Genomic DNA, 26167 nt, shown 5'->3' on the forward strand with positions numbered 1-26167 from the left:
AAAATAAGAGAATATCATACACCAAATGTGAATACAGTAAGTCAAGGATATTTGTACTACGATAAACACAATGCTGAAGCCTGACCCGTCTGGCCCAAAAACAAAAAAACAAAAGATAAAAAGAAACGCTCATCCTGGGCGAAAGGTACACGAAAATTAAAATTTTATTGTTTTAGCAACCTCACACAAAAGCTTTCAACAAAAAAAAATATGTAAATAAAATCAAATAAAATAATTGAAAAAAGGAACTGAGGGACAGATGCGAAGGAAAAGCAAAAAAAAAAAAACAAAGAAAAAACTCCAAGAAAAATATTAAGTTGTCAGAAAAACGAGGGGAAAATGCGATAAAGGAAATAATAGAAAACAATGAATGCATTACCGTCGACATTCACTTCGCAATTATAGCGCACCGGTGGCATGGGGCCAAAGCTGTTGGGTATATAAGGATCATCACGTGCCACACACACAAGCAAACACATACACACACACATGGGCACATATAAAAACAAATTGGATGCCATTACCAACAATGGCAACAACAATAAAAATAAAGGAAATAAGAATGTGCGAAATATGGGCAGGAGAAACAGACCAACCACCGCCAAGCAACCCTTAAACGAAGGAGCTCTCCGAACACCAACACCAAAACACCAACACTGCTGCAATATGCCAGCATAACTGCTCAAACACACACCATGGCAGTAACACAAATGCGCAGCCACCTAATGCAGTGCTACATTCAAACACACACACACACTCAACACATCCTTCATTCGTTGAGAATATTCGCAATGAACTGAAACGGGTGGCCAAGTTCAGTTCGATTTTTGAACGATACGCGTCTACAAGTCACGCATTGCGGTCACATGTAAAGAAAGGACGAATTTTCAAGGATAACGTTTAGGTGGAAATAATATTGAGTGAATTGTAGAAAAAAAAACTAATTTAGTGAAAAAAAAATAGAAAGGAAGAAAGATAAAGCATCCAAATTAGTGTAGAAATTGTATTTGCAAATACTCTCCAAACTGTGATTAAAAAAAGTTCTTTTTTTTTGCTTAAAAATAAACAAAGAAAACCAAGCCCTTTAAGTCCATGATTCAGAATGCTTTTGAGTCGTAACTCCTCAATGACTTCTCATGAAGATGCGGCCAATGCCTTTGCCAATAGCGTAGCAGCGGCAGCCACACAAGCAGGTTCGAACTCCAGCAACACAGAACAACAGCACTTGACCTACGATAATCACAGCCACAACAATCAGCAACTGCATCAAAATCTCAGTCAGAGTCATCATCACCATCATCTGCATCATCATCACCATTTGAATCTGGCAGGACGTTTAAGTGAACAGCAGCAGCAACAACAGCAACAACAGCAACAGCAGCAGCAGCAGCTCCAGCAACGGCAACAACATACGGAAATGTGTTGCCAACAGTGTGGTGGTTATGTGCAAACTCTCAATGCCAAACGAAAATTCGCCAATATTGGCGATTCGAACTTTAAGTGTGATAAGTGCAAAAACATGAATCGAAAATCGCGGAAATCCAATTTAGTGAAAAATTCAAACACAAATCAATTGAATAGTGGTGGCCGCAATAAATGTAAAGTAACGCAGAATAAAGTCGCTGCCGCTGCTGCTGCTGCTTGTGCTGATGAAGATGCCGAAGTTGTTGAGGATGACAATGAATTGCATGACAACGACGATGGCGATATGGATTTAGAGGCTGATGGTCTTGCAAATAATAACGACGAGGATTTCGATGAGGATGACGATGACGAGGAAGAGGCTGATATTGGCATAGACGATGACATGGACATGGATGAGGAAATTATCGATCATGAGGATGAGGATGATGAAGTGGATTTAGTGCATGACGATGATGACGAATTGACGCGTATACCCAAAGTCGAGAATATATCTCCGGTGCCCAGCGCCACAACCCTCCTAAAGGACAGTAGTACCAAGCCCATTTTGAAATTTAGTGTTTCTGCGATATTGGGTGATACCCGAGAAGGTGTACGAGTGCGTAATGGTAAGTCTGTTGGTTATTTGAATACTGTTTTTTATGAGAGAATTTGTTAAGTTTAGAAATCTTTAGAAAGCAACAGATTTGGCATTAAAACAGGTCAAATATATTTGCCGCACGTCTAGTTTGGTGTTCTGATATGGGCAGTAGTTATCATCCTCCTACAAATCACATCTGGGAATTTCTGCGGAAATGTGTTAAAAACAAGTATTTCGTTATATTTCTCGGAGGCCAACCCTAGCGCAGAGGTTAGCATGTCAGCCTTTGACGCTGAACGCCTGGGTTCGAATCGTGGTGAGACCATCAGAAAAAAATGTCAGCGATGGTTTTCCCCTCCAAATGCTGGCAACTTCTCTCCGAAGAGAGGTCGCACTGCGGCACGCCGTTCGGACTCGGCTATAAAAGGGAGGGCCATTATCATTGAGGGAGGCCACCGTAGCGCAGAGGTTAGCATGTCCGCCTATGACGCTGAACGCCTGGGTTCGAATTCTGGCGAGACTATCAGAAAAAATTTTCAGCGGTGGTTTCCCCTCCTAATGCTGGCAATATTTGTGAGGTACTATGCCATGTAAAACTTCTCTCTTAAAGACATGTCGCACAGCGCCACGCCGTTCCGACCCCGGGTCACAAAAAATCTTTCCTGTCAAATTTACAGAGAATCAGTTAAGAAATGAGCACTTTATTCCAATATTTCAGCTATATCTAAATCTGAACCGATTTTTTCTAATTTCAAGGGGCTTTGCCTCAAAGCCAAAAAAAGTGTCTAAATTCGAAGACTATCGGATGAAAAATGCAAGCTGTACTTTGTGCACAATTTAACATGGACAGACAGACAGACGGACATAGAAAAATCGAATCAGAAAGTGATTCTGAGTCGATCGGTATACTTATCAATGGGTCTATCTCTATTACACAGTGGTTGAGTAGGGTATAATGGGTAGTAAAAATCAGGAGATGGATTTATATAAAAGGGTGATTTTTTAGCTATTATCTTTTTGGCAACACTGGTTTAAACAGCTCACGCACGTTTCATGTTTTATTTCACTGTCAAACATCTTCTGTTTGGTTTATAATTTAACCATTAATCGTCTAACAAACGAACAACGCATGCAAATTATTGAATTTTATTATCAAAATGCGTGCTCTGTTAAGAAAGTTTATCGCGCGCTTCTTCCATTTTATGGCCCACTGAAGCATCTATTCGGGCTATTTTCGCACCACATTTACATTGTTGGATATTAAACCACCAACACGCTTACGAAGAGTGCGAACTGATGAAAATATCGCAGCTGTATTGGCCAGTGTTAATGATGACCATCAATTATCGATTAGTTCCCGTTCGCAGCAATTTGGCCACTGTTACTCAACAACGTGGAAAATATTGCGGAAGGATTTAGGAGTGAAGGATTTACAGCTGGTGCAATAATTGAAGCTAAAGGACATACCGAAACGCAGAATTTTTGGTAAATGGGCTCTTGGAAAGTTGGTCGAAGATCCACTTTTTTATCGAAAGCTGTGTTCATTTTTGGCTCAATGGGTATGTAAATAAGCTGAATTGTCAATTTTGAAGTGAATATCAGCCAGAAGCATTGCCAGAGCTACCAATGCATCCAGAAAAAATCACAGCTATGTGCGGTTTATGGGCTGGTGGCGTTATTGGACCGTACTTCTTCAAAGATGATGCGAATCGTAACGTTACTACGGTGAGATAATATCCAACTTTGTTTTTTCCCAAAATCCAACAGCTTGACTTGCATGTGGTTTCAACAAGACAGTGCCACACGTCACATAGCACGCCTAACAATGGACTTTTTGAGAGGCGAGTTCGGTGAACATTTTATTTCACGTTCGGGACTGACCAATTGGCCGCTGAGATCGTGCGATTTAGCGCCTTAAAACTATATATTGTGGGGCCATGTTAAAGATCATGTCTATACAGACAAGTCCGCATCAATTGACGCACTGGAAAATAACATTGAACTATTTATTCGTAAGATAATGGCCGAAATGTTGGAAAGAGTATGCCAATATTGGCCTAAGCGGATGGATCATTTGAGGCGCATTCACGGTCAACATTTGCATAAAATAATCTTCAAATATTAAATTATATGGACCGTTCTATCGATTCAAATTAAGATTTCATGCATTTCTCTGAGTTTGATGTGCTTTTTTTTAACTTCCTATAGCTCTTAAAAAATTACCCTTTATGTATACTTCGTAGGGTCGGAAATGGATATTTCGATGTGTTGCAAACGGAAGGACTAAATGAATATACCCGATATCCTATGGTGGTGGATTTAATAAAGTCAGTTGGAATGCATGAGAGAAACCATTGTTCAAAAGTTTGGGCCAATCGGATGAAAATTGCGCCCTCTATAGGCCCAGTGTATATTAAAGGATATATTCAGTGCATATCTATGTTAAATTTTGCAAAAAATTTAACTTTGCCTATTTGCGCAAGGACAATCTATTAAGGAACAGGGGCAAACGCCTCACATATCTATGAGTGCTGTCCGATTCAAGTTTAAGCTCAATGCTAAGGGCCTTCTGATGATACCCGAGACTGAACAGCGTGCCACTTTTGCGGCACTTTTTTTACATGGCATAGTAAATCACAAATGTCGCCTGCATTAGGAGGGAATAACCAAAGCCAAAAATTCTTTTTTTTAGATGTTCTCGCCAGGATTCGAACCCAGGCGTTCTTCGTCATAGGCGGACATGCTAAACTCTGCGTTGCATCGGCCTCCTACGGATAGTATCGGTATGAAAATATATAAATATTTTGCTTGCTCTATTAACCCCCCTTCAACCCAAACAAAAAATTAGCTCCCCTAGAATTTTCAACCCAACTTAAACTTTTTTTTCTACCCATCACTATAGGATGGGGGGTAAACAATCCAAGTCATTCCGATTGTTATACCCACCACCATATATAAATATTGGGTTGCCCAAAAAGTAATTGCGGTTTTTTTTAAAACTTAGAATGAACTTTAATCAAATATACTTTTTTACACTTTTTTTTCTATAGCAAGCTAAAAGTAACAGCTGATAACTGACAGAAGAAAGAATACAATTACCGAGTCACAAGCTGTGAAAAAATTTGTCAACGACGACTATATGAAATATCCGCAATTACTTTTTGGGCAACCCAATATATTCTTGATCGACTGGACATTTTGAGTCGATTTAACCGGTCCAACTCATAAAGATAGTCCCTTGAAATTTTGCTCAGATTCATTTTATAGATGTAGGCCGTTGGGAATTGCAAATGGGCCATATGGGTTCAGATTTGGATATATCTCCCATATAAACCGATGATATGGAGTGCAATTTGGAAATTTTGTGATATGACATTTTCTATGACATTCAATATATGTGCCAAATATGGTACGAAACGGTTCAAAATCTGATATAGCGCAATCCTAATACGATTTGGTTGAACTTTTGCACACTGGCATCTAATTTGCTATCCAACATCCAATCCAAGTGTGGCCCGAATCGGTTCATAACCCGATATACAGAACATATATGCGCCTCCCGACATCCGACCTGAATATGATTTAAGACCGGATATAGACCGATCTGCCCATAAAGGATCTAAAGCCTATAGAAGCTTTATTTTTTTATCCAATTTCTCTAAAATTTGAAATAGTGAGTTTTTTTTAAGCCTCCCGGTTCAGATCGGACCATATTTAGATATAGCTGTCATATAGACCGATTTGCCGATAAAGGATCTAAAGCATGTAGAAGCTTTATTTCTTTCCAATTTCACTGAAACTTAAGACAGTGAGAGTTTCTAAGCCTCCCGACATCAGACCTAAATATGGTTCAGATGGAACTATATTTAGATATAGCTGCTATATAGACCGATCTACCGATAAAGGGTCTGGAAACCATAAAAGCTGCATTTATTACCTAATTTCGCTGATATTTTAAGCAGTGAGTTGTTTTAAGCCTTCCGACATCCGACCCAAATATGGTTCAGATAAGACTATATTTAGATATAGCTGTCACATAAACCGATATGCCGATTAACCTAAGACAAGCTTTACTTATTACCTTAAAAGCTCTATTTAATAACCGATTTCGCTGAAATGTGAATCAGTGAGATGTTTTAAACCTCCCGCCATCTGACCCAAATATGGTAAAAATCGAAAAATATTTAGATATAGCTGTCACATAGACTGATATTCCGATTAAGGGTCTGAGGCTCATAAAAGCTTTATTTATCACCCGATTTCGTAGAGATTTGAAATAGTGAGTTGTTTCAAGCCTCCCGAACCAAATATGAATCAGATCAGACTCTATAAGGCGGCCATATAAATCGTTCTTCCAGTTAAGGGTCTTAATCCCATATAAAATATTATCGAGACCAGCCTCTATTTAGATAAAATTATGGATATACAATAGTAGTAGAGTTACAATAAAATAGGATGATTATTATATCTTTAGTGGTGGGTATCCAAAGTTCGGCACGGCTGAACTTAACACACTTTTACTTGTTATACCCACCACCATAGGATGTGGGCATACTAATCTAGTTATTCCGTTTATAACACCTCGAAATATTCGTCTAAGACCATACAAAGTATATATGTTCTTAATCGTCTTGTCGTTCTGAATCGATTTAGCCATGTCCGTCTGTCGAAATCAAGATAGAGGTCGAACGCGCAGAGTTAGCCGCTTGAAATTTTGCACAGATACTTAATATCGATGTAGGTTGTTGGGAATCGCAAATGGGGCATATCGGTTCAGATTTAGATATATCTCCCATATAAAACCATCCCCGATTTGACTTCTTGAGCCCATGGAAGACGCAATTTTTGTCCGATTTAGCTTAAAATTTGCAAATCCTGATATAGCTCCTATGTAAACCGGTCTTTCGATCATCTTGGTTCGGTTCCTAGAAGTTTTAATTTTTACTGGTTTGATAGAAGTTTGGTATGTAGAATTAAATTATGCCCTACAACTTAAATTATAAAATATAAATTTTTAGCAGAATCCATGGTGTTGGGTTCTCATGATTCGGCCTGGCCGATCTTAGAACGCTCCACCATGAATCGCATTTGTCGCGGTATCTCTTTTAAGGCAAACAAAGAATATTGAATAAGAATATGCTATTGTGTATTATTTCAGTTCATTCGGATTAGAATTGCGAGAGATCGGTTTACATGGGAGCAGTATCAAGCTATTGATCGATTCAGACCATATTAGACACGGATATTGAGAAGGTCATGAGAGAAGTCGCTGTATAAAATTCTTCCAAATCGTTTGAGAATTGCGCCCTCTCGAGGCTCAAGAAATCAAGATCCCACATGGGTTTATATGGCAGCTGTATCAGGTTATGTACCGATTTGCGCCATACTTAACACAGTTATTCGAAGTCATAACAAAACACCTCATGCAAAATTTCACCCAAATCGGATGAGAATGGCGCTCTCTAGTGACTCAAGAAATCAAGATCCAAGATCGGTTTATATGATAGCTATACCAGATTATAAACCGGTTTGAATCATACTTAACACAGTTATTGAAAAAGATACCAAAACACCACGTGCAAAATTTCAGTCAAATCGGACAAAAATTGCTCCCTCTAAAGGATCAAGAAGTCAAGATCCAAGATCGGTTTATATAACTATGACTGAACAAGGCCTTTTTGTCCCGAATGAGACCACGTAAAACCAGCCAGTCATGGTGTTCAACGGGACTGAAGGTGCTCAGGAGGGAGAGCACAAGACTTTGTAATAAGCCCAAGAGGGAGAACGCGGCAGAGGGCTGGGACGAGTATCGTGACACCTTTGGCAAGTCCAAGAAGGAGACGAGGATGGCGAAATTTTGTGGGGAATTGGAAAGCACTAGTGAGGCATCTAAGTTGCGCAAAGTGCTCTCGAAGGATCCCAGCACACCTAGCTCCCTGAGGAGGGAGGGAGGGACTTACACTGAGAGTAGACCGGAGACGTGGAACTTTTGATGGAGGCTCATTTCTTAGGTGGCCAGGAAGAGGTCGGCGATCAAGACATCGCAATACCTACACATGTGGCCTATACGGATGACCTCATCAGGGACATCGTTGACGAGGAAAGGATAGCGTGGGCGGCCCGCACTTTTCGGCCATTTAAGTCGGCCGGACCTGACAGAATTATCCCGGCACTGCTGCAGGAGTCCCTTGGAGTCACCCTGCTTGAGCGGATCTTCCGAGCGAGCCTGACATGGTCCTTCATACCGAGGGCACGGAGGGAAGTCAAGTCGCTCTTTATCCCCAAGGCGGGAAGAATAAACCACATTACGACAAAGGATTATAGACCTATAAGTCTGTCATCAGTCTTTCGACTGATTGACCTGAAGGTGAGAGGGGGACTGACGCCGGAAAACTTTAGTGGGACACAATACGCATACCTCAAAGGCAGGTCGGTGGAAATGGCCCTTCACGAAGTGGTGCAGGAGGTCAAGACGTCTCACCGACAGAAGGAGAACACTTTGGCGGCCATCTTGGATATTGAAGGGACCATCAATAATGTGGAGATAGGGGCGATAGTCGCCGCATTGGACCGCTCGGGGTTCACCCCTAAATCTCCCAGTGGACCAATAGTTTGCTTTATGGCAGGATTATTAATGCGAACCTGGGAGATAGTGTGGATAGAACGCGGGTGCCCAGAGGAAAGCCCCAAGGAAAAGTGTTTTCGCCAATTCTATGGAACCTCGTGAAATCCTGATGGATCTCAGTGGGGACGGCACGAGGATTATCGCTTATGCGGACGACGTCGTGCTGCTGCTCCGCGGCAGGTTTCTGTCGACGATCAGCGAGATCATGGAAGGGTCACTGAGAAGGTTGTCGCGATGGGCTACCAGAAATGGGTTGAGGACCAACCCAAGGAAGACGGAGCTGGTGCTCTTCACGCGTAGGTATAAAATACCGGATTTCAGATTCCCGTCCTTGGAATCGAAGAAGTCGAAGTACCTACACCGAGGAAAGAAGCCGTTAGGCACTGTGCCCTTTTTACTAGTGCAGGAGGATGTTCGGTAGGAAGTGGGGGGTAACTACCGAGATGGTTTATTGGATATATACGGCCATCGTGAGCCTATGGGGCACTGGTATGGTGGAATTCCGTAGGGAAAAGGAAGCGTGCGAGGGAGTTCGAAAAGGTCCAGAGACTGGCCTGCTTCGGGATCACAGGGGCACTGAGATCCGGAGGCGATGCTGGATATGCAGCCCATTGGGACCTATATTTGGAAGTGCGCCGCCAGAGACGCGCTTAGGCTGAGGGAGCTCGGCATGCTGAAGGAGGATGGTTGCGGCCACAGTTCGATTCTAGGTGTTATGGATGCGAAGGGTAGACTGAGGAGGATCTCCGACCACCTGGCACCAGTGCCGACTGGAGTGAGGGCATTCGCTATTCGATTTCCTGAGAGGGGCAAATGGTGTACTTAAGGAGGATGAGACCTCGATCTACACAGATGGCTTCAAGATGGAATCAGGGACTGGATTGGGGGTCTGCTCTGATGCACTCAATATCAGTATGTCTCTGAGAGTGCCGGGCGAGTGCACGGTCTGTCAGGCAGAGGTCTGTGCAATTGCAGGGGCCACAAGAGAAATTCTGGTAAGGGACTTACCGCCCTAGAAACTCAGAATTGATGTGGATAGTATGGCGGCGCTCAAGGCCTTAGGGTCGAGGATGCTGAGGTCAAGATGCGTGGCGAATTGTTTGGAGTCCCTGGGTAGCTCCGGGCCCACTATGTGACGCTGAGGGGATTCCAGGAAATGAGAGAGCGGACGAGTGCTCCAGGAGGGGTTCGTCTGCGCCAGGCGAACCAGTCATCGGTCTTGCCTACGTGCGATTTGTCGAGCAACGAACACAGTATGGCCAAGAATGGCTAGGGCGGCGTCGGTGGCGAGGTGGGGCTTGATGGATGGTTCCCGGACTGCAAAGGCGCTATGGCCAGTCATCGACCTGAGGAGGACAAGGGACTTGCTGGCGTTCGATAGGAGGTCAATGAGTACCAAGGGTCATAACCCTAGGCAGCAAGGCGGCACGCATGGTGATGCCACACAATAACTTCTGTAGGAGTTGCCTCTATGAGGATAAGCACTTGCTGTGTTCTTGCCCGAGTCTGCAGAGACGTAGGCTCTCCTGTCTGGAGAGCCGTTTCTTCTGTGATCTGGGTGAACTTGCGAACGTACCGAACGTGCCATAAGCTCCGGCGTAGGTACATTCGTACTTGCGTGGGGACGGGCGTTTCTTCAGCCAAACTTAGCATGTTTCCACTTGGTTTTATATTCTCCACCATAGAATGGGAGTGTACTAATTTCGTCATTCCGTTTGTAACACAAAGTATTTATAGTCTTGATTGACATTCTTAGTCGATTTAGCCATGTCCGTCCGTCCGTCTGTCTGTTGAAAGCACGCTTACTTTCGAATGAGTAAAGCTAGGTGCTTAAAATTTTGCAGGCCGATTGGGATTGTAAAAAGGCCAAATCGGTTCATGTTTTGGTATAGCTGCTATATAAACCGATCTCAGATCTCGATTTCTTGAACCTCTAGAGGGCGCAATTCTTATCCGATTTGGCTGAAAATTTGACTTCCAACGATTCTGCCAAGTATGGTCAAAATCGGTGCATAACCTGATATAGCTCCCATATAAACCGATCTCGGATCTTGAAATTTTGAGCCTCTAGAGAGCGCAAATATTTTCGATTTGACTGAAATTTTGCATGAAGTGTTTTGGTTTGACAATCAACAACTGCGCCAAGTATGGTCCAAATCGGTTCATAACCTGATATAGCTCCCATTAAAACCGATCTTTCGATTATACTTCTTGAGCTTCTGAAGGGATCAATTCTTATCCGATTTGCTTGAACTTTTGCAGAACTACTTCTTGTATGACCTTTCACATTCGTATTAAATAAGGCCTGAATCGGCCCATAACCTGATATAGCTCCCATATAAAAAGATCTTCCAATTTTATTTCTTGAGCCACCATAGGGCATAATTCTTATCCGATTTAGCTGAAATTTTGCACAATGATTTCCACTTTGGACACCAACAGGTAAACCAAATACGGTCGCAATCGGTTTATAATTTGGTATAGCTGAGAGAGCATAGCAAATCTTATCCATTATCCTTTGTTTGTCTTTAAAGAGATATCGGTCAACGAACTTGACAAATGCGATCCATGGTGGAGGGTATTTAAGATTCGGCCCTGCCGAACTTGGCACGCTTTTACTTGTTTCTATATACGGGATGATTATGAGCGATACGGGATGACTATGAGCACCACACAGGCTGGAACTTTGAGCTCCGACTTGTGTGGTGTCCATCGTTATCACGGGAAGCTTAGCTGAAAGCTACCGGGCGCGTCCACAGGTTGCGGATGGTGGAAAGCTCCGTTTTTATGCGGAGTAGCTGCAAATGCGTCCGCGGGCAGTCAGCGATTTTCGAGAGGAGAGTCACAGTGAGGAGTCAGGTGCCACTGGCTCTTAACTAAATATTGAGTGACAAGGCGAGTTATTGGCGCCTTCAAATAACTAATGGCCAATATCAGCGTCTGTTCCCAGGTTAGGGGCGGCTGGCGGCGAGCGTCGGATCTTGGAGCAAGCGGCTCGCAATCCCATGCAATCCCACAAACCCATGCGGTTGGGGCGCTGGGCCAGTAACCCGCCCCCGGAAAACTGAGAACTACTATGAAAAACAAAGAAATAGTAAAAACGGACCCCCCCAACGTTGACGACCCACGCAAATGAAAAAAGGACCATGATTTGCGGATCTGCACCTGGAATGTCCGTACTCTTTATAGAGAAGGTGCAGTATACGCGCTGGCGGATGTATTAGAGAAGTACAAGGCAGACATAACCGCCTTACAGGAAGTGCGATGAACTGGGAATGGCGTCACTACAACACCAAACGGTGACGAACTATACTTTAGCTGCCATAACACGGGGCATGAATTTGGCTGCGGATTTGTGGTTAGTCGAAAACTGAAACACCTAGTCTCCAGCTTTACTCCGGTGGATGAGAGGCTAGCCACAATCCGCATAAAAGCCAAATTCTTCAACATCAGTCTTATTTGTGCCCATGCCCCGACGGAAGACAAAGACGAGCAGACCAAAGATATTTTCTACGAGCGCCTAGAGGGAGAATATGACCGCTGCCCCGCCCATGATATTAAAATCGTTCTGGGAGATTTTAATGCGAAAATAGGGAAGGAAGAAATTTTTGGTCCAACAGTCGGAAAGTTTGGCCTCCACGAGATAACGTCCAGTAGTGGGTTGAGGCTGATAGATTTCGCCGCGGCAAAAAACATGGTAGTTAGTAGCACCAGATTTCAACAAAAAAATATCCACAAAGCCACATGGCTGTCACCCGATCAAAACACGAGAAACCAAATTGATCACGTTGTGATAGATGGAAGGCATTGCTCCAGCGTGTTAGATGTACGATCGATCCGTGGAGCGAATATAGATTCGGATCATTACCTTGTTGCAGCAAAGGCTCGCACCCGTTTGAACATGGCGAGGAAAGTATGATCTGACACTGCACGGAAGCTGGACATTGAAAAGCTGCAAACACAACAAATGGCAGCGGCATACTCCACTCGACTAACCCAACTGCTTCATGGAAGCACTCCTTGTTCCGATGATATAATGGCGCAGTGGCAAACTATTGCCCACTCCATGGAAAATGCCGCGAAATCCGTACTTGGGTACCGAAAGCCTCCTACGACCAAGAAACCCATGGTACGACCAAGAGTGTCGAGATGCTACTGAAGCCAAGAATGCGGCATATAGAGCAACCCTGCAATCAGTAGCAACGCGCCAGATGAAGGAGAGGTATCGGGAGAAAAGGAGAGAGGAGAAACGTTTATTCCGCAGAAAGAAAAAGGAAATGGAAAGACGTGAGTGCGAGCGAATTGAGATGTACAGGAGTCAGAATGAAGTTCGGAAATTCTACCAAAGAATTAAACACCAAACCGATGGCTTTTGGTGCAGGCACATCCTCCTTCAGAGACAAAGAAGGAAATCTGGTAACTGACACAGACAACATGCTGAGGATATGGAAAGAACATTTTACCCAACTGCAAGTGTCCGATGTTGGCGGCGAAGAGGATACCGCAGAACCAATCCCTGATGATAGTATAGAATGTTTACCTCCTAGTCAGAATGAGGTCCAAGTAGCAGTAACCCGACTAAAGAACAACAAGGCAGCAGGAGCCGACGGGTTACACGCTAAACTATTTAAGACCGGAGGCGACACGCTGATAAGGCGTATGCATCAGCTTATCTGCGCAATCTGGCTAGAAGAACGCATACCCGATGATTGGAACCTCAGCATACTATGTCCCGTACACAAGAAAGGAGACAAGACGGAATGTGCCAACTACAGAGGAATAAGTCTCCTCCCCATCGCATACAAGATACTCTCGAGCGTACTGTGTGAAAGATTAAAACATAAAGTCAATGAGATAATTGGGACCTATCAATGCGGCTTTAGACCTGGTAAATCCACCCTAGACCAGATATTCACACTGCGCCAAATCCTGGAAAAGACCCGAGAAGGACAAATCAACACCTACCACCTCTTTATTGACTACAAAGAAGCCTTCGATACTCCTTTACGTTCAAAGGTATTTCAAGCCATGTCTGAGTTTGGTATCCCTGCAAAATTAATAAGACTCTGCAGGATGACACTTGCTGATACGCGTTCCTCAGTAAGAATAGGAAAGAATCTCTCCGAACCATTTAATACCAAACGAGGTTTCAGACAAGGAGACAGCCTCTCGTGTGATCTCTTTAATATCCTGCTGGAGAAGATTATACGAGATGCAGAAGTGAATAGATATGGCACACTAATCACAAGAGAGCACATGCTACTCGCCTATGCCGACGATATCGATATCATAGGTCGGTCGCCGGAAGTAGTAACTGCAGCCTTTGAAAGAATCGAAAGAGAGTCAGTGAAAATGGGTCTGGCAGTAAATGGAGATAAGACGAAATGGATGGTCTCCACTCCCAAAAAGCCTTGTACAACCGAGCAGATAAAGAACATGGAGAAAGTTGGGAACCACAACTTTGAGATAGTCAGTAACTTTATCTACCTCGGCACCGCCGTAACCGAAACGAATGACACCAGTTTTGAGATAAAGCGAAGAATAATACTGGCAAACAGATGCTACTTTGGACTAAGTAAGCAGTTTAGAAACAAGGCCATCTCTCGACAGACGAAGACTACACTTTACAAGACACTGAAACTACCCGTGCTGTTTTATGGTTCTGAAGCATGGGTACTTGTGAAAGCAGATGAGGCAGTGCTACGAGTATTTGAGAGAAAGATTCTTCGCAAAATATATGCACCAGTTTGTGTTAACGGGGAATATAGGCGACGTATGAACCACGAGCTGTATGACGACGATAGCATAGTTACACGCATCAAAATACAACGGCTGCGTTGGCTAGGTCATGTTGTCAGAATGGATGAAGAAGCTCCAGCAAAGAAATCTTTTGAAGCCAAACACGGTGGTACACGCAAACCGGGAAGACCAAAAGCCCGATGGAAAGATCAAGTTGTGGGAGACACCTCGAAACTTGGTGTCAGAGATTTTAAAATGAGCACAGAAGATCGAGGCGCTTGGAACGCTATTCTACGTTCGGCTAGTGTAAGAAATATTCTGTCATAGCCAATTAAAGTAATGTAATATGAGTTTTATTAGTCATCATCAAATGAAACCGTTTTTCGTGAGTTGAAAAAGTAGCCAAATAGCTTATACTTACACCAATACACACAATAAAAAAAAAAAAAAAAAAAAAACTAAAAAGACGTTATCGTATATAAAGCACCACCCACAGATTTTTTTGGCAACACCTTGAAAAACAATTCCCATTACAATGTAGTGAAATTAGCACGTGCCCTATACCATTACATAAATCACAAAAAAAAATCAAGTCGCTCGCAAAAAAACTACCATAAAATAACCCAAAATTGCTTTAATAAAAATCCACCAGAAAACTGGCCATTAATCCAATAATGCCGACGGCCCAATCTATTCAAAGGGACAAGAACAATGACAATCGATAGCATAGAAAAATAGGAAAAGGACTTCCTACTCATAAAAAATTGTAGCTGAAACTTCTAACATACCACAAGCACACATAGTGGCAGTGCAAAATGACAATGGAATGAATGACGGAATGAAGGTCTGCTGCTGCTGTTGTGTTGTGGTTCTGTTTCCAAGTGACGGATGGGCTATTTAGCTACGCCTCCTGCATGCATGTGTGCCTCCTTCGATCGGTAGCAGAAGACATAGGGGCGAAGCATAGTAGGTTTTCAATATAGCCCGGCTTGTTGATCCTTTGCCAGCAATTGGCAGTCAAATGCCCATTAAACTCACCCCCCTTACGATGAGCGAAAATTACAAGGAAACAATTTCCTAGCTCCTAGTGCTTAGCTCTGAAACTGGTTGGTCCCATTCTTTTTGGTTATTGTGTTATTCTTTATGGGATTTAGGGGATCTGTTTTGTTAAAAAGAAGCAAAAAAATTGAGTGGAACTCACCGCATCCAATAATTTAAACATGATTAAATTGAAAAAATTTTAAAAACACAGTGTGTCTGCTCACAAGGCGCTATTGCTTCACTCTTTGTTTTTACAGCAGCCTTTTAGGCCTGAAGGCTTAAAATTTTATTATGTTTTTTTTTTTTTTTTATTTCCAAACAGTTCCTCTCATTCTCTCTCCTTCTTTGCTAGTGTTTTGAAAAGCATTACAATAGCCAGAACAATGAAGGAAGGGTATTAACCTTCATTTTCCACCGTGGTACAAAACAAAGCAACTGATCTAAATCATCGGCTGATCCTGAGACCAAAACTAAAGTGAGCTTACTATGGGAGGGGTGTGATGCCCTACAAGGATGCAGCATAATGCTGTACTGTGGTGCCAGATTAAATGTTGCCAATTATTCCAAAAGTCTTAAATGATGTTTATCCTTAGAGTTGTTATTTTTATCATATTTTTATTCATCTTTTATTGTCTGCTATTAATTGATGGGGGGAGGGGAGGGCTATATGTATATTTGTGAATTGTCAATGGTTTGTCCTATTTTCATTACCATAATGATCCTCATACCATAATTTTAAAAGCAAATTTTCAATAAATAGCCTAGGGAAAACCTCCTTTATGTGCTATTGAAAGTAAAACTTGGAAAATTAATACATATGGAGGGTGTACCAGTACATAGGCCAATGTCACCCATATGTAGTTTTAACCTATCTAAACTTCAAGCTTCAAAAACTTTTTATGGTTGCCCAAAAAGTAATTGCGGATTTTTCATATAGTCGGCGTTGACGAATTTTTTCACAGCTTGTGACTCTGTAATTGCATTTTTCCTTCTGTCAGTTATCAGCTGTTACTTTTAGCTTGCTTTAGAAAAAAAGTGTAAAAAAAGCATATTTGATTAAAGTTCATTCTAAGTTTTATTAAAAATGCATTTACTTTCTTTTAAAAAATCCGCAATTACTTTTTGGCAACCCAATAGATCACTTGTTATGGGTTAGGTTGAGACTTACGTCCTTTCCACTCGAAACCATGGGATACCATGATACAGAGTAGGACACCCAGCAAACGGCTCCAATACAAACAGCAAGCGTATGTCCGGGTAAGGTTGGTGGAGATGCCCTGCACAAGGTTGTGCATAAAATAGAAGAATCCTTCGATGCCAAGTCGTACACATTGGCGGTATGCATTGACATCGAGGCGCTTTTAGCAATGTGCGGACCGACACACTAATACTGTCCTTACACCAGTACCGGTTGAACTGGGTCTTAGAGACTGGTTAAACCATATTCTAAAGAATAAACGCATAAATTGTGGGTCCCATGACATAAAGAAAATGGAGAAATGGCACAGGTGGGCATTTTATAGCCACTCTTATGAATGGCCACCATATATAACCTATTACCGATGCTGACTGAGGAGGGATTTGAGGATTTATTGTACTTCTTAGGGGTAAGGAACCGAATCAGCTGTACAGAAGGCCCGAAAGGGTCTTGGAGATGACTTATGACTAGGCTATTCCCAAAGTTCTCAATGTTAACGAGAAGAGAAGACTTAAAGTTCACGAGGAAGACGAAGATGAGCCAATTTGACGCACCACGATTAATAGAACGATTTCGATATCTGACAAGGTCAAATACTTAGGAGAGATTTTGGTCAGGAAACTGAATTCAAAGTGTCACATTTAGGAGCGTGCCTCGAAGGCTCACAGATGTTTGGCAGGGTCGTAGGTTCAAAATGGGGCCGCAATCGGAGGATATTCACAAACTCTACAGCTCCAATATTAGACCAATATTTACTTATGCCTCAGTAGTTTAGTGTACTGCGACGGAGAAAAAGAGCAAAGCAAAGTGGGATAGATTGGAAAAAAATTAGTAAAAGATATACCGTTTGAGAACAGTTTGAAATAAGTCTTTGAAATGGTTGAAGCTGAGGTGTTAACGAGATCATGGCCTTAGCTGGTGCGGGCTCCTCTGGGCAGGGCTCCAAAGTTGGGAACCTCGACATATCGAAAAATTGTTTGGGCTGCCAAATTTTTATTTGTGGTCCGAATTTCGATATCTTTTTTTTGCTGATAGTGCTCTTAAGTCCCCAAAAAAAGTCAGCTTGATTAATGCGATATCTCCACTTGTTCCACTAATTTCGTCATTCTGTTTGTAACACCTCGAAATATGCATCTAAGACCCCATAAAGTATACATATTCTTGATCGTCATGTCATTTAAGTCGATCTAGCCATGTCCGTCCGTCTGCCCGTCCATCCGTCTGTCAAAGCACGCTAACTTTCGAGGGAGTAAAGCTAGGCGCTTGAAATTTTGCACAAATTCTTTTTATTAGTGTAGGTCAGTGTGGATTGTAAATGGGCCAAATCGGTCCATGATTTGGTATAGCTGCCATCTAAACCAATCTTGGGTCTTGACTTCTTGAGCCTCTAGAGGGCGCAATTCTAATCCGATATGACTGAAATTTTGCAGATAGACTTCTGTTATGACTCCCAACTACTGTGCATAGTACGGTCGAAATTGCGCTATAACCTGATATAGCTTCCATGTAAACCGATCTCCCGATTTGACTTTTTGAGCCCTTACAAGCCGCAGTTTCCTTTCGATTTGGCTGAAATTTTGCACGTACCGTTCTGTTATGACTCCCAACAACTTTAAAAAGGAGGAGACCCCTTATCATTGAGCTTAAACTTGAATCGGACTGCACTCATTGATATGTGAGAAGTTTGTTCATGAGCAAAATTTGAAATTTGCCCGGACCACATGAGCCTGGAATAACACCATTTCAAATTTCAAAAGTTATCTCTTTACGTTCTTAAATGGGATATTCTTTAGTAGTTTTTATCGATTCTATCCCACATATGAATAAAACAACAAGTTCACAGAGAGCGGGCGATCAGGACCACGCTTTGGGCACGGTACTCAGGGCTTTTCTAGATATGCAACGCATATAAATCCATACAGATAAAGTCTGAGGCAGTCATTGCGGCTATGAGACTTAGGGCACTTGTCCCACTACCGCCGAGAACAACCAATTTACAGGGTTGGGCCTCAAACCGCACTTGCTCCCCACGAGCATGTGATACAAATACAATGCCGCGAAGTCATTTCTAATCCTCGAAAAACTTTAAAGTCACCTCCTAAGAGAGGGTAGCCTAAACAGACCAGTTCCGTTTTCCCCACATTCACGCCCAGCACAGTAAACTGGCCATCAGAGCAATAACAATTACGATGCTAAGACAACGAACAGTTTTGCAGTGTAAAAAGGTTATTAAAGCCTTCTCTGAGGATGGCACGATCCGCAACGCAAAACACATCAAGCAAAATTTCAGCAAAATCGGATAAGAATTGCGCTCAAGAACTCAAGATCCAAGATCAGAGTAAATGGGAGCTATATCAGGTTATAGACCGATTTGAACTATACTTGGCCCGACTGTTGGAAGTCATAGCAAAACCCTGCGTGCAAAATTTTAGCCAAATTGAATGAAAATTGCGCCCTCAAGAGGCTCAAGTAGTCCCAATCTGATGATCGGTATGTACCCAACGAGTTCATACTTGGGACTGCTTTCAGAAGTTAAGACAAAACACCTGATGCAAAACTTCAGTTAAATCGAGTAATAATCGCACCCTCTAGAGGCTCAATTTCAGCTAAATCGGATAAGAATTGCGCCCTCTAGAGGCTCAAGAAATCAAGATCCGAAATCGGTTTAAATGAGAGGTATATCAGGTTATAGACTGATTTGGACTATACTTTGCCCGGCTGTCGGAAGTCACAGTAAAACTCTGCAAGTCTAATTTTAGCTAAATCAGATGAAAATTGCGCCCTCTAGAGGTTCAAGTAGTCTAATCTGTAGATAGGTTTATATGGCAGCCATATCAGCTTACAGACCGATTTAGACCATATTTGGCATTAGTTTTAGAAGTCGAGACAAAACACTTCATACAAAATTTCAGCTTAATTGGATAAGAGTTGCGCCCTCTAGAGGCTCAATTTTAGCTAAATCGGGTAAGACTTGCGCCCTCTAGAGGCTCAAGAAGTCAAGAGGTCAGATTTGGATCATACTTGGCGCTGTTTTTAGTCAAGACAAAACACGCAAAATTTCACCTAAAGCGAATAAGAATTGCGCCATGTAGAACCTCCAACCGCCAAGAGATCAAAGATCGGTTTAAATTGGAACTATATCAGATTATAAAACGATTTGAATCATACTTAGCTCTAACAGCAGAGCTAAGGCATAGAAAGACGCTGCGTGCAAAATTTTAACCAAATCGGACGAAATTTGCGTCCTCTAGAGGCTCAATCTGAAAATCGGTATAGGCTCTAGTAGTCCAAACTAAAGAAAGGTTTATATGGCAGCTGAATTAGGTTATGGACCGATTAAGACTATATTTGGCTTTGTTTTAGAAGTCAAGACAAAACATGCAAAGTTTCAGCTATATCGAATATGAGCTTTGTAATGGACTTGTTGTACTTGAATGTGCATTTTGAACTGCAACGGTTTCTGCTTTGTTTACTTGTCATTTTTACCGCATGCGATTCTTTTGTGTCATATGGTGTGACAGCAATTGGGCTATAACAACAAGCAAAATGCTTGCTGAAAAGGCCATGTGTTTCATTAAGTAATCCATATTTGTGACTACTTGGTAGCTAGTACAGACTTCCTATACTCGAGGAATAGAGAAGACTTCCTCTTACGATTCGACCAGCCAAGTGAAGAAGATCTAAGTGGAAAAGATATCTCCCTTAATCTCATCAATCCACGAAATATTTTGAAGTGAAGGTGGAGATTATTTATTCTGGCTCAATTGGTTTTGATAAGGTTTTATAAGTGTTTCGAAAGTATAAAGCCACGTTATAGGATAATATTTTATTCAGACGTACTCTGAAAGACGTGTTCACCCAAAACTTCTAAAGTCCCAGGTAAGGGAATTATTCCAGAATTGGTTGTAGATATGCAAAGTGCTAGAAAATGTATTTGTCTTTTTGCAGACGGTGCTTAAATCTTACGCACAAGATTTCTGGGGTGAATCTCGTCACCCATGGAATACCTTGAACGCATGGTAGGCTTGGCTTAAAGTTCCGTCTGGCAACGAATTTTTGGGAATCAACACGGGAATCTGCTTTAGCCGTGTCCATTCTCTTTGAGACCCAAAAGAAATATTGGCATCGCAATATTTTCCGTGGAGAGCATAAACGTTTAATTTCATCTAGAGGGCTGAAACCCTCGTATATTACAGTGCTTTGGAAGTCTCAAAGATTGACTATTTTTACCCCGCCACTGTCCATTGGTCTACTTGGAAACAGAGAAAATAAAATAAAGAGGACGAAAACACAACCAGTTTGGGTCATTTCATAAATGTAGTTTTGCCGTTTTATGTCATAGTCCCATACACGAGCCTATGTCTAATCACCATACGGTACTCAGGCAAAACATCGAAAGACAGATGGGAAACGACATCAATGAAGATCAAGTCGCAGCTCGTTTAAGAATTAAAAGTTAAAAGAGTAAAATTTATTTTGAAATTTAATTAATTTTATCGTAAAGGAATTTTTGCGACACATCCAGCCGAAACGGAGAAAACAATGTGTATATGATAAAAAGTGTGTGAATTAAACATAAGTTACCAAAAATAAACAAAGAAAAAAAAATTTTTTTTCTATAGTTTAATCGAATGAGATCTTTTAAAATTAAAAAAAAAAAACTAGTAAAGAAATGTGCTACATTATTATTAAACTTTCGAAACCCCATAAAAAATAAAAAAAAAGAATAATTTAAAAATTAGTTCCAGTATAAAAAATTGTTTTTGATTTGCGAGTTAATAATAGAAATCCTCACTTTCTATCATATTCACCATGTTATTCTAAATTAACTGATTAAATTTTTCGAGTGTATATATACCATAGCAGATATTACCATTAAGCTAGATGCCCAATTGAAATTGACATAGCTCATATAAAAGCCCCGATAATGGATAAGACGAGAGTGGGTACAAAATCGCACCCATAAATTTATTTTAGTTTGCAGCATGAACCAACGGAGCTGATATTGAAAAGGCCTTCTCAACATCATCACGTTCGGTAAGTCTCTTGATTTTCTCTTTATTTTTTGTACTCTTGTCTCTTAAATCTCTTAAAGAAAGAGAATACAGCTAGGAAGAGTTTGCGTGGGCGGTAAAGCTGCTCTCATAATTTTTTTTTGTCTCTTTGATCGCCGTACTTGATTGCTTTATGCAGTTTTGATGTTGTGAGCTCTGTCATTTTTCATTCAGATTCAGAGAAACTCTTCTCACCCGAAGATGAAAGAAAAAGAATCTATTTTATTTTTGTTTTGATTATAAGATGCAATGGTAAAGTCTTTTACTTTTGTTTTGGTATACCCATGTACATAGTAATTTTTTGTTATTCCTTTATAGATATCTTAATTATTAATGGGTAACATCATTATCAAGTGCTAATTAAGTTTTTATTTATTTCATATAAGGCACCCTACACGCCTACTATGCTACATGCATCATTTATCATTATATCAAGTAATTTGTTTTCATATATTTATTTTTATCACGCGTTAGCATTAGTTTAAGATATTGAAATTTTTGTATTAGATTGAGACATTTTTCTCATATGAATATCAAAAGAAATTCTTGTTTATGAATACAAATACATAGAGATGGAATAAACGAAATCTTTAGAGTTTCTCTATGATGACGACAGAACTGATGGTATAATGGGGTAATTAAAGGTTTCGTTATGGGGTCCTATAATCTAATTAACGGCCATAAGGACATCGGAAAGGGAAGGGTAACGAGGCGTGACTCTCCCATTAACATCCTGGAGTAGTCAGAATATTTTCGTGACCAAGGCCAAACCAATATAGCTTGTGTTAGATTTCAATTCGAGTCGTTAATATCTGGGGCTTGTTTTTTTTTTTTTTTGTTTTGTTTGACGACTTGGTTTTAATAATTTTGTGGATAAAGTAATGCATTTTTCTTAAAAAAAAAAAAAAAAAAAAAAGGGAGTTAATTTATTATTGTAGTGGTTATCCGTATATAGGAAGGAAAGGACACGAACCCCCCCAGCCGACTGCTTTTGCTAGCTGACCAGAACTCCCACGTCCTACTCCGTTCTATTGAACAATATTCTACTGGAAATGAAAACATGATAATTTTAATAAAAATTATGCATTCCTAACCAAGGCTCATTACAATAATTGGCGCCCAACGTGGGGCCCGAGAAGGATATAAAAGTCCTTTGTTGGCTCAAAATTTGTTTATAGTTTTTAGAGTTCACATATAGAAAACAAAGTGTAGTCATCTTGGATTTAGCGAAGTCGCCAGAAGAACATTTGTAGCCACGACCTAGGAATATTAGCTATTTGAGGTTCCAAGTTCGAATAGGCTAACCATCTTGTAGGTTACACTTGATTCAATGGTAGGCTGATGAGTTTGAGGGAAACTTATCTTTGTTTTAACTTTTGGAGCTTGTTCGATTTTGTATCTATTGAACTGAGCTATCAGCATCTAATCGATTTATGGAATTACAGAGATTTTGCAGGCCGCAAGTTTCTGTCCTACTTCGTGTAGAGAATCTCAAGGATGAGAGGGTTCAGCTGATTTGTAAGATAGATATGACTGTATAACATCCCCCAAAGGTTCCATAGAATGGTCTTGTTATGCCTATATTGGTTGCTATGGTCCCAAATCCCCATTTCGGTTCTGTCGTCAGAGAGAGAACTCTTATAATGAATTGTATTGATTGAATTTTTGATAGTTTCTAAGTTACCACTTATATTTTATAGTACCTAATCCAAATTCAGGATTTGGTTGCCCAATTTGCGAATAATTTTGCAAATATTTTGCTATTGTTGAGATTTCACTAGTTTGAGAAGATGTCACTTGGAAGGACTCCACCTAGGGCAACCGCAGGTGCCACTGCGTCTGGTGTGGATTCCGTGAATCTATGTTCCATCTGCGTTGAAAATTTATTAGAGGATCAGAACTGTGTGATCCTACAGGAATGTGGTCACATTTTTCATAAGCCTTGTATAGAGAATTTTTTGTCTTCTAGTTCGCAATGTCCGATCTGCAAAAGGTCTTGCCAACTGTCAGAGTTACGCGGATATAATTTTAATATTTCTAGTGTTATAGCGCATAGTTTTGACTCTCCGAATGTCGATTCAGTTCCACCAGATGGACAAATAAGGAAACCTGGTGGTAAAGGGAAACCTAGGGGGGCAAGGGCGTATGCAACCCGCAGTTATAGTCGTGGCTTATTTAACGAAGGCCAGCTGCCCCGTGATGCGGCTCAGGAGCTGAGTAACCCCGAGAGTGGTTCGAGGCCTAAGGAAGCGATTGACCAGGAGGTTGCTCCGAATAGTAGCTCACATGACCATCAGACTAATAGGGCTGGTGTTGACTACAATTATATTAATCGTATGATAGAGGAGACTATGTCTAGGTTGTTAAATTCCCTTAATATATCTTCTGCATGGGGTGGTGGTTTGCATGCTAATGGACAACCACAAGCATCGAACATAAGGCATAGTTTTATGGCAGGTCGCCGTTTTAATCATAGTAATTCAGGAGATAGGCCGACTGAGAATAGAGGACGTGCAGGCTCGTCTGCTGCAGATCAGGTCCCGGATCATAACTCGAATATATCTTCCAATTATCGATTGCCTTATACCGTTGACAAGATATCCTCAATTATTCAGGGATGGAATCTTCGCTTCGATGGGACTCAAAATGGACTTAACGTCGAAGAGTTCTTATACAGAGTGAGAGCGCTTACATTGGATTATTTCGAAGGAGATTTGTCTGTTATATGTAGGAATTTGCAAATATTACTTTCAGGTCGAGCTAGAGATTGGTTGTGGCGATATCGGAAGCAAGTCCCCATTATTCAATGGGAGGATTTCTGTCATGCCCTGCGGTCGCAATATGCTGACTTTAAAACTTCGTCGGATCTTAGGGAGGAAATCCGCAATAGGAAACAAAGGCCTGGAGAGACTTTCGATATGTTTTTTGATTCGATTTCTGGTATAATAGATCGTCTAGATACGCCTATGTTAGAGACAGAGGTCGTCGAAACTTTGACCCGGAACTTGCGCCCCGAAATTCGGCAGGAACTCCTATATATCCAAATTCGATCAGTGTCCCATTTACGTCAATTAGTACACAGACGCGAGAATTTCCTCAACGACGAGCACGTGCGCAGGAATATGGCCATTCGGCATAACAATAACTTGACTGGCAGGAGACAGATATCGGAGATTGACCACGAAGGGGACGATTTAGGGCTTGAATCGGAGGGTGAGGTTAATGCCTTGCGAGGACCGTTGTCTTTGTCCCAATGCTGGAACTGCGATTGTAAAGGTCACCACTGGCAGGACTGTCTCGAGGATAGGCAGGTATTTTGTTATGGCTGTGGTGCCAAAGGGACGTATAAACCGAACTGTGCGAAGTGCAGGTCTAACTCTGGTACACCTTCAAAAAACTACCAACCCCTAGCTCCGACAAAGGAGCAATTATAGTTGTAGGCTCGACTCAACCAGACCATAGGGGGACGAATGAGAGAATTTCAGAGACAAGACGTTATTCCCCTGACATTCAGCAAACTATCACGATTTTACAAAGACCTTCCCAGACGGACTCTGGTAATTTACCCGCTCGGAATCTTTTATTTCCCCGTTTACCTTACCATAGAAGGTTAGCGAATTACATACGGAAACGTGATGAAATTTTCAACGTTGATTCTGTGGTGCGGCTGGATATTAAACACAGACGTTCGACTTTGCGACTGCGACAATATTTTAAATTGAGAAGACTTTCGAAGAAATTCCTTGTCTCTGCCATAATATCTAACCCTAAGGACATGCGTTATTACGCAAAAATATCGTTTTTAAATTTCACTGAGTATGGACTGATAGACACTGGGGCCAATATCAGTTGTTTAGGTTCAGATTTAGCTTTGTTCGATTTCCCGCATTATGCCAAATGTAAATCATCTGTTCGGACCGCGGATGGGACTCCACAGACTGTACTGGGTTGGATTGATGTTGAAGTTAGATTCAGGAATCGGTCGCATTGCATAAAACTATTCTTAATTCCATCGATTTCGCAAAGGCTCATATTAGGTGTCGATTTTTGTAAGTCCTTCCATTTGTTCGACAGTATTCTTGGGTCTGTGGATGTACTTAGTTGTGACAATTCATCGGGGGAGCCCCCGAGATTTACTGAGATTCCAGAACCGACTCCATTGCCTTTGAATGATGGTGACCAAGAGGAGATATCTTTTCCTTTGGTGGGGCAGGAAAGGGCTCAACTGGATGCGGTAATATCATTGTTTCCAAGCTTCGAGAGGCAGGGTCTGGGTCGCACAGGTTTGATTGACCATAAAATTGATGTTGGCGGGGCTACCCCCATCAAACAACGACATTACCCTGTCTCCCCGGCTATCGAAAAATTGATTTTCAAGGAGATAGACCGAATGCTTTCTCTTGGGGTAATTGAACCGTCATTTTCGCCTTGGAGTTCTCCAATGAGACTCGTGGTTAAACCCGACAAGATCCGATTATGCCTGGACGCGCGGAGATTGAATAGCGTGA

General features: G+C 41.5%; 1 protein-coding gene across 1 annotated transcript in view; it reads left to right on the top strand.

Annotated features, from left to right (window-relative positions):
• The first annotated feature begins 892 nt into the window (after window positions 1-892).
• LOC106086170 (probable serine/threonine-protein kinase DDB_G0267686) overlaps window positions 893-26167 on the top strand; it is a 112644-nt gene continuing 87369 nt past the window's right edge. Inside the window, exon 1 of the mRNA XM_013250725.2 lies at window positions 893-2030. Within this exon, the coding sequence (XP_013106179.2) occupies window positions 1103-2030 (928 nt within the window). The 5' untranslated portion in view covers window positions 893-1102. The remainder of the gene's footprint in view (window positions 2031-26167) is intronic.

Source organism: Stomoxys calcitrans, chromosome 1, assembly GCF_963082655.1.
Source record: "Stomoxys calcitrans chromosome 1, idStoCalc2.1, whole genome shotgun sequence".
NCBI classification, from domain to species: Eukaryota; Metazoa; Arthropoda; class Insecta; order Diptera; family Muscidae; genus Stomoxys; species Stomoxys calcitrans.